The 13,382-nt window shown below is 43.5% G+C and overlaps 6 protein-coding genes across 6 annotated transcripts; 2 read left to right on the forward strand and 4 right to left on the reverse strand.

Moving 5' to 3' along the window:
* Nucleotides 1–540: 540 nt before the first annotated feature.
* On the forward strand, nt 541–1,781 carry FA14DRAFT_93489 (putative PRE2-20S core proteasome subunit). Its single transcript, XM_025503095.1, has one exon. The coding sequence runs from the start codon at nt 609–611 to the stop codon at nt 1,578–1,580; it is 972 nt and encodes a 323-aa protein (XP_025352131.1). The 5' UTR covers nt 541–608; the 3' UTR covers nt 1,581–1,781.
* FA14DRAFT_182618 (glutathione S-transferase) lies at nt 1,653–2,648 on the reverse strand (the record flags this gene model as incomplete). Its single annotated transcript, XM_025501228.1, has 3 exons — nt 1,653–1,698; nt 1,772–1,923; nt 2,001–2,648. 3 exons carry the CDS (start codon nt 2,646–2,648, stop codon nt 1,653–1,655), a joined length of 846 nt encoding a protein of 281 aa, XP_025352132.1.
* A 369-nt stretch (nt 2,649–3,017) lies between these two features.
* Nucleotides 3,018–4,641, forward strand: FA14DRAFT_162689 (Aldo/keto reductase). The gene has a single exon (XM_025499727.1). It carries the CDS (start codon nt 3,029–3,031, stop codon nt 4,502–4,504), a length of 1,476 nt encoding a protein of 491 aa, XP_025352133.1. The 5' UTR covers nt 3,018–3,028; the 3' UTR covers nt 4,505–4,641.
* FA14DRAFT_93504 (ammonium transporter) lies at nt 4,603–6,453 on the reverse strand. Its single transcript, XM_025503096.1, has one exon. The coding sequence runs from the start codon at nt 6,303–6,305 to the stop codon at nt 4,701–4,703; it is 1,605 nt and encodes a 534-aa protein (XP_025352134.1). The 5' UTR covers nt 6,306–6,453; the 3' UTR covers nt 4,603–4,700.
* A 1,617-nt stretch (nt 6,454–8,070) lies between these two features.
* FA14DRAFT_162691 (NAD(P)-binding protein) lies at nt 8,071–11,524 on the reverse strand (the record flags this gene model as incomplete). Its single annotated transcript, XM_025499728.1, has 3 exons — nt 10,588–11,524; nt 10,496–10,519; nt 8,071–10,369 (listed from the first exon to the last, which is right to left on the reverse strand). Coding segments are annotated over exons 1-3 (2,921 nt in total), but the record flags the coding sequence as incomplete, so codon positions are not given.
* Nucleotides 11,525–11,814: 290 nt separating this feature from the next.
* FA14DRAFT_127539 (kinase-like protein) lies at nt 11,815–13,029 on the reverse strand (the record flags this gene model as incomplete). Its single annotated transcript, XM_025496806.1, has 1 exon — nt 11,815–13,029. The coding sequence occupies one exon, from the start codon at nt 13,027–13,029 to the stop codon at nt 11,815–11,817; it is 1,215 nt and encodes a 404-aa protein (XP_025352136.1).
* Between the last annotated feature and the right edge of the window lie 353 nt (nt 13,030–13,382).

Raw genomic sequence — 13,382 nt, forward strand, 5'->3', positions numbered from 1 at the left:
TGGTTTAACTCACTTGTGATAGCGGAGCTGAGAAAGCTTTGTCGAGGAAGATGCTCATTAAGACGAGCATGAATACGGTTTGAATGTAGGATGAGTTCATTTTGTGTTAATGTGGATGAAAATCAGAGTGAAAGTGGTGTATGAGGTGAACACCATTGTCTCAGAACGTAGTTCATTCAATTTATGGAAATAACCAAATAATCATATTTAGGCAGAAAGGAGTAAAAGTAGGAGCTTCTTCATTATGAAACGAATTTACGATAGGAGGCAGAAATGAATCCGAGCATCTTATCGCTATCGTAAACACACCGCCAGTCCTGTACCTCTATAATTGGCGATAGGAGGATTTCAGACTCTAACACAATGGCGTCAGGTGCTTTATTGCTTCTGCCCACTTATAGATATTATTGTTGGTCACTAGAAGATTTGAAAGGAGTCAAGTCTTAGTAACCATGACTATTCACGCTAACAAGCGTACGCAGCCTTCACTTAAAGCCGCGCATTCACTCATTGCACTGCGCACAGGGCAGATCAAAAGGACGCGCAAGTGACAGACAAAGAAAGAATAACACCATTACACAACATCTTCCCGTACCATCATACACAAAATGAACTCTATTCTTTCAAGATTCGCTGGACCAAGTTCCAATCCCTTGGGACATGCAGATGATTATGAAGGATACGACCCGAGCGCATTATCCAACAAAGCATCTTCATCTAGCAATGTACCTTCGTTCGACATTCCAAGTACAGATCCCGGAGCATTCTTATCACAATATACCGATGTTGATTCAACCAATGCAAACGCACGTATCAAGCTACAACACGGTACCACAACCTTAGCCTTCCGTTTCAAAGGCGGAATCATCGTTTGTGTTGATTCTCGTGCAACGGCCGGTAGTTATATCGCTTCAGGAACGGTGAAAAAAGTTATCGAAATTAATCCTTACCTACTCGGTACAATGGCAGGTGGTGCAGCTGATTGTCAATATTGGGAAACATATTTGGGTATTCAATGTCGATTACATGAATTGCGAAATAAGGAACGTATTTCCGTAGCTGCTGCCAGTAAATATTTGAGCAATTTGGTTTACAGTTATAAGGGAATGGGCTTGAGTATGGGAACGATGATCTGCGGTTGGGACAAGACTGGGCCTGCGCTTTTCTATGTTGATTCCGACGGAACACGACTCAAAGGTGACGTCTTTAGTGTTGGTTCCGGTTCCACGTTTGCTTATGGTGTTTTGGATCAAGGCTATCACTGGGACTTAAGCGATGCTGATGCACAAGAGTTGGGTCGCAGAAGTATCTTTGCCGCTGCTCATAGGGACGCATACTCTGGTAACTCTGTAAATCTATACCATGTTCGTGAAAACGGTTGGGAGTTCATTGACAATTACGATGTGGCCAAATTGCACTACGAAGGCCCAGGTGATGATGTTGCCGGTCATACAGGAGGTGGATATGGTTGGAATGTACGAACTGAAGGACTTTCTTCTGTCCTTCCTGCTGAAGCTGGTCAAGATCAAGGTGGAGACGGAGGACAGCCACCCGTTCAAGCCGCTTCCGCATCTACCTAAAGACGAGTATTAAATGGTGAAAGCGGTGTAGATCATGTACCTTGAATAAAATGCATTACTACAATCTACTATTTAATCATCGCCATCTAGCTCTGGATAGTGACGGAAAACGCCGTTACTAAAGTGGAAGAAGGGAGAGGCAAGAATGTCAGAAGAAGATGCGGGGATGCCCACCAATTGATAACACTTACCTGTACGCTTTGCGTCTGTCACTGTCGAGATACTTGGCAATGTTTGGTAGTTGTGCAACCTTTTGATGAAGTTTGAATAGGTCTTCATATTCACCTTGTTTCTTTAGGGCGGCAATACGTTTTGGGAAAGCGAAATGAAGACCGTCCAAGACCTGTTTAGCATGTCAAAAACAAAACAAAAAGATGTCAATATCACGAAAGAGCATAGCAATCACCCACCCTTACATACCTGGTACAAAGTCAGATCAGCGATTGTGACCTCCTTGCCAATAAGCCAGCCTGAATTGGCAGGATTGTTCTGTAAAGCAGTTTGGAAATGTGTGAAGAACTTCGGAAGACGGTTCTTACGAAAATCTGCCGTTCTCCTTGCTGCTTCGTCCTTTTGATCTTCGTATACTTCGCTACTTGCTACGGGATGATGGGTATCGTGAACTTCGTTGTTCAGATCCAATGCCGTTGCTGTCAATTGTAAGACTTGAGCTTGACGAATTGCGATCGATTGCGGATCTTGCTCTTGGAGGGAATTGACACCGTCCAAGCCTAAAATTGGAGCCAGGTAAGATAGAATTACCGCTGTTTGACTGATAAAGACTGATTGACCGGATTTGTTAGCAGATGTTGATTTTGCATCTTGACCCTCTTGTGTCTTTTGTGATTTATTGCTACTTGCTGAATCTTGAAGATTGGGTACATTGCCAATCTCTAGCAATGGAACAGCGAAATGAGCTGGAAATGCTTCAGTAGCCGACTTGTTGTTTTCCTTGTAAGGATGCTGTACACATTCAAAAGCCAATCGAATGAATTCTCCTCTGCCAGGAATGACTGGCCAATAATGTAGAGTGAATGTTAGATCGTTCTTACTTGAAGAGCTTGTCATGTTTGCAATAGGATTTGGAGGTATAGAGTCATCCCCGCACCCTTTCAAGTCATTGCTTGCTCTATACGCGCCTAAGTGTTTGATTCGCGTGTTTTAAATCCGGGATGAATTAGCGGAGATAGCAGGGCAGGCACAAGAAGCACACACACACACACACACAGGTGGAGTACTTGTACTGTGTACTGTTGTAAGCCAAGCCAAGCATTTTTTTTGTAACATTTCACGCAGCGCACGCAATTTCCCAAACTGTTTGCGTACGTAATGATTTGACTAAAAATTCTCCGAGATTATGCAGGTCATTCGATTTTGAATGAAAAGGGGTGAAACGTTGCCAAAACAAGGATGAATAACAACAACCACCATCTTTATAATCTAACAAGATGGGATCGATAGATACTTTGGATCACTATAATGTCAAACCGGCAATAAATGGGAGAAAATTGGTCAACGGGGAACTGAAAGAGCACAATCTAAGGAAAGAAGGCGTGGTTCCACAATATGACTTGGAAGATTTGGCGGATGAAGAATTGAAGCATAGCACAGCACCTTGGTATTCACACTTGAACGAACCCCTAACAGAAAGCTTTCGACAAGGATGTCCACCGCTATTGATTGGAGGATCAGCGCTTGGAAAAGGTATCTTTACCGATGATGAAATCTTACAAAGCACGGAACCATATCGGGTGATCCGATTAGCATTTCAATATGGCATTCGTGCAATCGATACTTCACCATTTTATCATCCTTCAGAGATTAGCTTGGGAAGGATATTGAAAGCATTATCAAAAGAATACCCAAGAGAGTCATATTACCTACAAACAAAGGTAGGCAGATATGGTCAAGACAAGAAAGACTTCGATTATTCACCCGATCGGATACGTGAAAGTGTGGCAACCAGTTTGAGAAGACTCAATACAACCTACTTGGACAGCGTTGTCTTGCACGATGTTGAGTTCGTTTGTGATAACGTCGGTCCCAGCCAGAAAGCTGGCTTTGCTGCTCGTGATGCTGTAGAGGATGCTAAAGTCCGCAAAGAGTGTGGTCTATCAGATGACGACCAAGATGTTGCTCTCACAGCAACAGTACACGGACAAGGCGACGAGAAGATCTTGGCTGCAATACGAACTTTGTTTGAGCTGAAAGAGCAAGGTATAGTTCGAAATGTCGGAATTGGAGGTTACCCGCTTCCCACCCTTTTGCGATTAAGTCGCTTGATCGCTTCTCATGCTCCTTTCCGCGCTGTTGACATTATCGTCAATTACAGTAATCATACCCTGCAAAACGACATGCTTTCTCAGTATACCGCCAAATTCGCACAAGAGCCAAGACGAGCTCGCCTGACGGGAGCCGAAAGAAGTGGCACTTCTTTACCCGAATGGATCGCTCCAACGATCATCAATGCAAGTCCTTTCAGTATGGGATTGCTGACCGATAAAGGTCCTCCTGCTTGGCATCCTGCAAGTGAAAAGCTAAAGTCACTATGTGTGGAAGCTTCTGAGACACTTTCAGCACGAGGACAATCGTTGGCAAAAGTGGCTGCACATTTCGGATTCCGTGGTTCAGAACTGAAAAAGCAAGGATCAAATCCTGGTTACCCTACACCGCATATGGCCACAATCGTTGGCATGAACAGCGTCGAACAAGTTCATCAAGCCGTTCAAACATACAGAGCAATCTTAGCAGACGCTCATCTTTCCCAACGTGATGCCGATCAAGTTGCATTCTCAATGCCAGAAGAAGAACTTCAAGATTATCGCGCCCATTCAAAGCAACAGAGACAAGACGAACAATATGTCATCAACCTGTTCCGATCACACGGATTTCGTGATTGGACGTGGGCAAGTCCACCTTCATAGAATAATAGAGTTTTTACTAGACACACACACCTTTTGTTACGATAGAATTATTGCATTTTTTTGTCAATCGTTGCCCTGTATACAATATAAATATGTCTACAAAATGACATTTGAAGCAGATTAAAGAGAGATAAATGATAAAATAGAAAAAGCAATTAAATTGTGTGGGGATGCTGTGAAGGTATAGACATAATGCTCATTCTTCTTTTGTTGTTTCAGGCTGATTTGTTGCTGCTCTTGCATTGGCTTCCGAATTTCTATGTAGGACTTCCTCTGCTGCTTCATTTGGTGTAGTTTCATCAGTGGATTCAGTTTGTGATCCGTTGGGATAGGTGGACTTTTGAACGGCACATCCGTCCTTGTGTTCCATCATTGGAAGCTTTTGTCCATGCTCCGGTTCGTAATTACCTTCCAAATCACGATTGAAGAATGCGAAATCGTATGCGAATTCACCACATTGTTCTTCATCAACACCGATAATCTCAGCCGTTTCACTTGAACGGAAAGGACCGATTCCGGGAATGTGATCCAAGACAAACATGATCACAAACGTAACACCACCAGTCCATGCAGTCACAACAACGCACCATGCCAATTGAATGGGCAATTGAATGAAATGACCATCTAGCCATCCACCTGGAATTTCCAAATATCCATCGTTATTTGCCACACTTGCTTGTGTGAAGATACCGGTTAACAAGATACCAACGTATCCTGCCACTGCGTGCACTGCGAAAATATCCATAACATCATCACAACGCATAAAGACTTTAACTTGAGTACACAAGTTAGAGATGAAAGCTGCCAAAAATCCAACAAGGAAAGAAGCTGGAACACCGATGAAACCAGCAGCAGGCGTGATTGCAACCAAACCCGCAATTGCACCTGTGCAAAATCCAACAACGGACCATTTACGTTCGAATCTGTAATCCATTATCATCCATGTGATTGCTGCCGTACTTGCGGCTGTATTCGTTGTGGCCAATGACATTCCTGCGCGTAAGTTTGCAGCGAAAGTTGAACCACCGTTGAAACCTAACCAACCGAACCAGAGGAACACGGTACCCAAGACGATATGTGAAACGTTGTGAGGTTTGAACAAGAGACGGTCTGTACCGTATCCATGACGTTTGCCCAAATAATACGAGATGACTAAACCAGTGATACCAGAGCAAACTTCAACTGGACCACCACCTGCATAATCCAAAACACCCCATTTGAATGCCCATCCGTTAGAAGACCAAATCCAATGGGCGATAAAATCATAAACAAAAGTAGTCCAAACGAAAGTGAAAACGATGAAAGGCCAAACTCTTGCACGTTCACATGCAGCACCAAGAGCGATTGCGGGAACCAAATTGGCAAACATCATTTCGTACATTGCATAAATGATTTCTGGAATTCGATTGTTTGCTTCTGCTTTTGGTTGTTCTAAAACACCTTTGAATCCACCGTTACTCAAATCTCCGATGAATGCGCCTCCAGTTGTTGAAAAAGTGATACTATATCCAAACAGAACCCATTGAACGGAAACGACTGTAAGAGCCATGAATGTCATCAAGAGCATATGCAAGGCGTTCTTTCTACGTGCTAGACCGGAATATAGATAACCAAGACCTGGAATCATGGTAAAAACCAAAGCTGTGCAAGTCATAATCCAAGCGATATCACCTGATCCAAAAGAAGCAATTCCATCATCTGGTAAAGTGACCACCATCTCTGAACCAAAAGCGGAAATCAGTCTTGAAGCACTTGCCTTGCCGTCCGGGGCATCGATGAGCCCATATGTGATGTTGACCATGCTTGCTTGCTTGTTTGTGTGAGGAGGGTAGATGGTTGAAGGTAGAAGGGAAGGAAAGCAAAGCAAAGCAAAGGCTGAATGAAGAAGAGGTAAGGGGAAATGAACGCGTTTGTATGTTTCAACACTTTTGTCAATGAATCTTTTATCTTAAAGGAGAGATAATTTTATGTTGCTTCGTTCCTTTTTTATTTTTCTGTGCTTCCAAGAGATCTCCTTTTGACAAGGGCTGTGTTTCAGTGTGTTAAATTGGCGGATTTCTTGTTTCAATTGCAAATTCTGTTTAAGAAGTGTTCACAATGTCTGTGTTTATGCACTATGCACACCAAAATAAAAGAAGTTTTTTCTTCCTTTGCTTGCCTTTCGAGTACCTTAAGTACGTCAATCCAATGGAATCGGGTAGTTGGGCGTTACAGGTGCACTTCTTCCTTTCTGCGCCGAGCCTTGCTTGCTTCCCGCTTAATTTGACGCGTAGTTCCTTCGCGGGGCCACCGGGAATTGAAAAGGAATGGTAATGCCGATTCAATTAATCAACAGCAAATCGGCTGGAAACAAAACAACAACCTTTCTTTCGATTGGGGATGAGTGTTCTGTGGCGTACTGTTGTTGGTGGGGTTGTATTGTAGAAGGAAACAATAATGCAGCAAGAGAAATAGGGGTGTAAGAAATCAAGATTGAATCGCTATATTTATACTTTCTTGTAATGATCATCCGATCTGTACGTCAAGGAACAAAAATACTGTAAGTTTATCGGAAAAAGGCACTACTTTAACAAGATATCTCATAGCTAAAGATAGGATCAAAAGGGAAAAATAATACTGAGAGATAGGAAATAACCATTCCCAGACTTCGATCTATACCAACGGATGTCACACTCCTTCGCTCTATGGGAACCACACAAGAAAAGCCGATCGATTTGGAAGAATTTGACATGACAGGCGGTTGCTCTTTCTGATCAAAAGTCCGATTGTCAAGAAAGACACCGTGCGGGGGAAGGAACTTGATATGTATGACGTTATTAAGTTAATCTTCTCCCTTTATAGCGAGATGATACTAGGATGAATGAATCTAAAATTTCTTATACTCATCAATCGCTCTTCTTTGTCATCTGTAAGAAAGAGACAAAAGTTATAAATTCCCCCGTCTTTATCCGTTTAAGGAGAGGTACATGATAACGACCGTGAATGTTTAAAGATTAGGGGATAAAGTGTTGCATGACTTATGCAGTACACTCTTGTCTATCAACCCTTGTCTTATCTTTGGGTTTTTTAATCTAACTAAACGATGCATGCCAACCTGAGCCACTTAACCTGTCTGACAGTTTTGCTTGCATACAGGGCGCTATTCGAGTATAGATTTCGTCGATTTATACACTGCTCATTCGCCTCAAAGATAAGGATTTTCAAGGCCAATCAGAAATGTTTCAGAGTGGACGCGCTTATTGCAATGCTGATATAAGCATTCTGTTACGTTTTGTAGTCTCCAGGCATTGCTTTCTGATTGATAATAATAAATTTGTGAGGTAAAGAAAAGTGGGTAAAATATACATGTGATATCTGACTATTTATATTTGACATATGGGCTAATTTGGGCACCAAAACTGTGGATCGTCAGCCTTTGTGGCGAATCAGGCGTTAAGGCGTGATACGGCGTGATACGGCAAGTGACGCCTGTACACGTGCCAGGCGTACCGTATACGTCATATCCCAACACATTCTCACGATGAAAGTGGACGTTATCCTTATCTGTTCGCATTCTTATCTCTTATCTTATAACGAAGTGTATTGTATGACATGATATTGAGTATAATTGTACATTCTCCCTCACTCTATTTCGATCTTGTGATTCGTTTGTCGTTCCAATAAAGCCGCATATTGTTCCCATTCAGACATAATCTCTGTACTTCTTTCGATCATTCCTTGTAACCAAACTTCTGCTGCATCATGAAAAGTACGAATCCTATCCCATTCAAATCTGTCCATCTCTTCTTTGCATCTTCTTCCTATGACGTCAAATTCACGTTTTGCATTTAGACATTTCGTTTCAACATTTGCCAATTCATCTAAAACGGCTTGTAATCTTCCTCCATCGTGCATTTTATAACTTCCAGGTTGAACGTCTTTTTTGACTTTTTCATGTTTGATTCGAACCTTTTTCGCTTCATCTTCTAGCCTTTGCCATGTTTGCCATGCATCAATTCGTGTTGCAAATGCTTTTCTTGCACTTCCTACCATCCGTTCAAATTCATACAAAACACTTCCAAATTCACGTACATCCGCATCTGCTTGAACATCAGTCAATTCAAACGATCTCCTTTCCACTTCTCCCAATCCGGCGAAGCATGTAGAGAGCGAACGTGATAATGAACTTCCCGAAAGCATCATTAATGCATGACTTGATTCCGATGTAGCGGCTGCTAAATCTTTTCTCTGTTGTGCCAACGTGCTCACGATCCTGACCAGATTCTTCAATTGGAATTCCAAATGATCCAAATACACCTTTTGCTCATCAAACCATTCATCGGTTTCATGATATTTGTACGTACTTCCAGTGAACGAAGTACTCCATCCAAAGTATGTCTTTTGTTCAGGTGTAGGTACAGGACCTTTGATCTGATCCCGCGCTTTGACATCAGCGTGAAAATTTTGACTCTCCATAAAGATTTTGAAATCTTCGTCATGCTGCAAGACAGGATTATTGGCAATCTTGTTCACGCAACTTTCCAAGCCATGTCTTCTTGCTTCGACCAGATCAGGAGCAAATCGTCCAATTTTGACCTTTTCAGGAACGGGTGGAACAAAGATGCCCGGATTATTATGAACCAAAGCCGCATGTAACCATCGGAAATCACTGTATCTTCGCAAAACAGAAAACTGACCGGATCGGAAATGCGGAGAATCAGTGATGACACGCATCGTATAAACGATATGTGCAGTGACTGGATCACCAACCTTTTGTGGATCTCCAACTCGGATCTGGAAAGAGGCCACTTGTGGTTTCTTGTCTTGTGATAATGCTTGTCGCTGATGACCTGAAGTCGCTTCTTCTCTTGCTGGCTGATCAGAAAGTGGCTTACCTGCCTGCTCATCAATCCCAAAGGGAACTTCACCATATCCCGCAGCAACGAAAGGAGCCTGACCAGTAAACGGCAGAGAGCTTTTGGCATCTTCCCGCGGGCTAGGCTCGCCATAATTATCCGAATCGATAGACTGATTCTGCTGTGCACCTTCTGATTTGATTCCCAAAGAGGCTCCATCACCTGCTTCAACAAGCTTTTGCGGGAAGAAGCCACTACCATCTTCCATATTTCGATTATTCTTTGACGCTTCCTCTTTGTCACTTTCTCGCATTTTGACAGTATCATTCATGCCCAATGGGTTTGCATCTATCACAGAAGCAGTAGCCGCACCATCTTCGCCAGTTCGCGTGGGTATATTTGTCGTTCCAGTCAAGAAGGATGCCGTTCCTACCGAACGTACGGAAAGTGAAGGGCTATTTCGTCCAGATGTTGCAGGTGGCGTAGGTCTGGCTTGCAAAGAGGAAAAGCTAGGATTGGGAGACGATGGACTTCGTAGAGAGTTATGACCGTTTGAAGAAGAAGATCGGGCTACTTCAGGGCCACTGGTAGATACATCATGACTGCTTTTATTGCTCTCGTGGCGTTCTTTCTCGGAAGATGGTGTTGTCTCACCTTCCCCTAGACTCTCATTTGTCATTTCCTGCGTTGCCGTTTCCGAAGAGATTCGCTGTGGATCTTCTTCTATCTGCTTTTGCTGTAATTCTTCTGCTTCTTGTTTCTCTCTTGCGGTCTTTTCTGCAGCCTCTTTCTCTTGACGCTCCTTTTCCTCTTCTTCCTTACGTATTCTCTCTTCCTCTGCCAACTTCTTCTGCCTTTTGTCCTCCTCCTCTTTCTGTATCCTCTCTTCCTCTTCCCGCTTGATTCTCTCTTGTTCTTCTCGCTTTCTTCGTTCTTCCTCCTCTTTCTGACGTCTTTCCTCCTCCGCTATCCGACTCGCTTCCGCTTCGGCTGCTTCCTTTGCTCGTCTTTCCCTAGCTTTTTCGGCATACTAGAAGGTCGGGAAGAAAACAGACAAGGGAATTGGGTGTCAATATCATCACATTGCGCAGTATGTATGGCAGTAAGATGTACAAAATCTACCGCCGGCTTATGCCTTTTTTACACGACCACGCACCTCTTCCAAATATTCTCTCCACCACTGGTCAAAAAAGGGAAAAGATCGGGTTAGTAACTCTAGAGTACAATCATTCCACACCACCAACTCACGCTTTCGAAACTGATGCATTCTGTGCTAATACCAATCTCCTTTGTAACGCTCAAGTCAAGTTTGCAATGACGTGGTCTGGAGGTGGCAGCATTCGGATCCACTTCGTATTCCGGCACAAGATGCTCCGTTTCTGCTTCTTCACCAACAGCACGAAGACAACGTGCCATGACCAAGCACATATCGTACTTTGTCATTGCTTCCATCGCACTAAAGTGCAAAGTTGGCGGGATTCCAGCCTGATTCCCGCCATTTGCGGGATCTGCATACTTTGTGCACATTTGCGACAATGCTTTTGCGATATCTGCAACATTGGTAGGATAACGTACAGCATTTGCGTCCATCTTTTTCGGTTTGAGATCTTGTCCTGCGCTGCTTACTGTTAGAGCATCCAGCAAAACATTCACTGCAGATTCATCGTTTGTATGCGTTTTGCCGTACAATACAGGAACACGTAAATTACTGATTCTTCCTTCTTTGCCATGTTCTAAAACACCCTTTTCACCTTCCCATTTGCTCTTCCCGTAAGCATTCAAAGGGTTTGGTGAATCATCTACCTTGTATGGAGGACTTGTGCCGTCGAAAACATAATCTGTACTGATGTTGATCAACAACGGTTGCTTTGCATGTTCTTTACACCAAGTCGCAATCGTGCTTGGAACATCCACGTTGAGAATCTTTGATGCTTCAGGAGATCGTTCAACAACATCCGGCCTACGTTCTGCAGCGGTATGAATGATTGCTTGTGGTTCTTCTTTATCCAAGAATTGTCGTAAGGCAGTGAAGTCTGTCAGGTCCAATTTCACCAATCCGTTGTCGGAATTTGCTCGAGAGAGTGCTGTACCCAATACTGTATGATTATCTTGCTTTAATTGAGCATAAACTGCTCTTCCCAGCAGACCTGATGCTCCTGTCACCACGATCTTCATTTTTGTCAAGATGGAGGTTTGTAAGAAAAAACGAATGTGAGTGGCACAATAACAGTCGGTTAAATCACCCCCGCGTGTGCGCGTATATGCAGGCACTAATTGGTCTGTGCAAACAAACAACAAACACTTCTTTACCCGTTCAGTAATCCAAACAACAAACAAACAATTGACATGATGATGGTATGAAAGCATGATATCGTAACAAGAACAATGGGTAATGAATATAAAATACACATAGTAGATAGAATGAGCATATGATGATAAGAGGTAAAAAGAATAGAGTAAGATTAAGGTACATAGTTACTGAGGAATCTCGTGACTTTCCAACGAGAAGTATGGATGTTTAAGCGCATCACTAACCCTTATCCGTTGATTGGGATCAAAGGTCAACAGTTTCTTCAGTAAACTCTTAAAGTACTTATCGTGCTTTGAGAACCCCTGCTGAGAAACAACGGTATCATCAAGCGCTTTCATGGCCTTAACGAATTTTCGACTCTGACGATTCGTTGTACTGTTCGGGAAATCCAACCTTCCCGACTTGAAATACGTTGGTCGATAGGTTTCGGCCTTACGGCGGAAATCATCCGGCATCGGGCCGAGAACTGCTTCCATCATTGCTAGATGTTCAAGATTGTCGTGAGTTTGAAAGAGTGCTTCCCCCGTGTAGAATTCGATTAGAATGCAACCGATCGACCATGCATCGCATGGATACGACCATCCCATCTGCAGAATGATCTCTGGGGCACGGTAATGCCTAGTAGAAACAACTTGCGAGTGATACTCGTCGTTGAACGTAGCGCTCCCGAAATCAATTAGCCGAATGTCACAATCCTGGAGAACCCTCTTTTTGCGGGAATTGGGCCGCCATGTGATTGGAACGAGTGAGAATTTCCCGTTGACCAATAGAATATTCTCCGGTTTTAAGTCCGTGTGAACCAACCCTAGACTATGCAGGAACGCAACGCTTCGAAGAAGCTGCTTCGCAAAGTGCCATATATGCAGTGGCGGGAACGGGTTGAAGTCATTATCCTTCAAAAAGTCAAAAACACTTTGACCTAGAAGTTCCGACACAATACAAACATGGTTCCTGTAACTGAATGTATTCAGTAAATGGATGCACTTGTATTTGTTTGTGGGGTCGTGATCCCGCAGGGTTCTTAGAACCCTGATTTCGATTTGGGCCGCATCTGTATATTTTTGTACTGCTCGGATAATCTTTATAGCCACTTCACCTGACCCACTTAAGTCTTGACATTTCACCACTTTACCGAATGTGCCTTGACCGAGTAGAGAGGATATGCGATACCTTTCGGTGACGTAATCACCTTCCCGCACGATGAAGTGTCCTTCACTGTCATCGATCGGTTCTTTCGGTGGCGGTATCGCACGAGGAATCGTGTCAATTGCATACGGTACCGTTCCATTCTTCTGATGTTTGTGATACGAGTTGCCGGCATGGTACCCGCCCCTGTAAGACGAAAGTTGCCCTAGACCGTTGTAAAGACCTGGTGCCATGTCAGGGTTGTGCAGATCTGTTTGTGGCTCATTCTTCCTCCTTCTCTTTGACGTTCCTGCAGGTAAGTCATTGTAGACGATTCCCGCAGCAGAAGTTCCATTCGATCCCGGTGGAGTTTGTGCCTTTCGTTTTCCTTTGAGGGAATCATGTCCATAACTGTATGTACTCGGTGCTGGACTAGCGCTGTCGACGACAAACACTTCCCGCTCTTGCCCGCCGATCATTTCCCGTATGCTGCTTCCTCCTGCGAAGCTTCCATGAGACTTCGAAGAAGAACCACCACTACGGTACGCATTCATTTGAGTATGGTCTGTCAAGGCTGCATTCATGCCCATAACAATGGACCCTTTAG

The sequence above is a fragment of the Meira miltonrushii genome, assembly GCF_003144205.1.
Source record: "Meira miltonrushii strain MCA 3882 unplaced genomic scaffold FA14scaffold_6, whole genome shotgun sequence".
Taxonomy (NCBI): domain Eukaryota; kingdom Fungi; phylum Basidiomycota; class Exobasidiomycetes; order Exobasidiales; family Brachybasidiaceae; genus Meira; species Meira miltonrushii.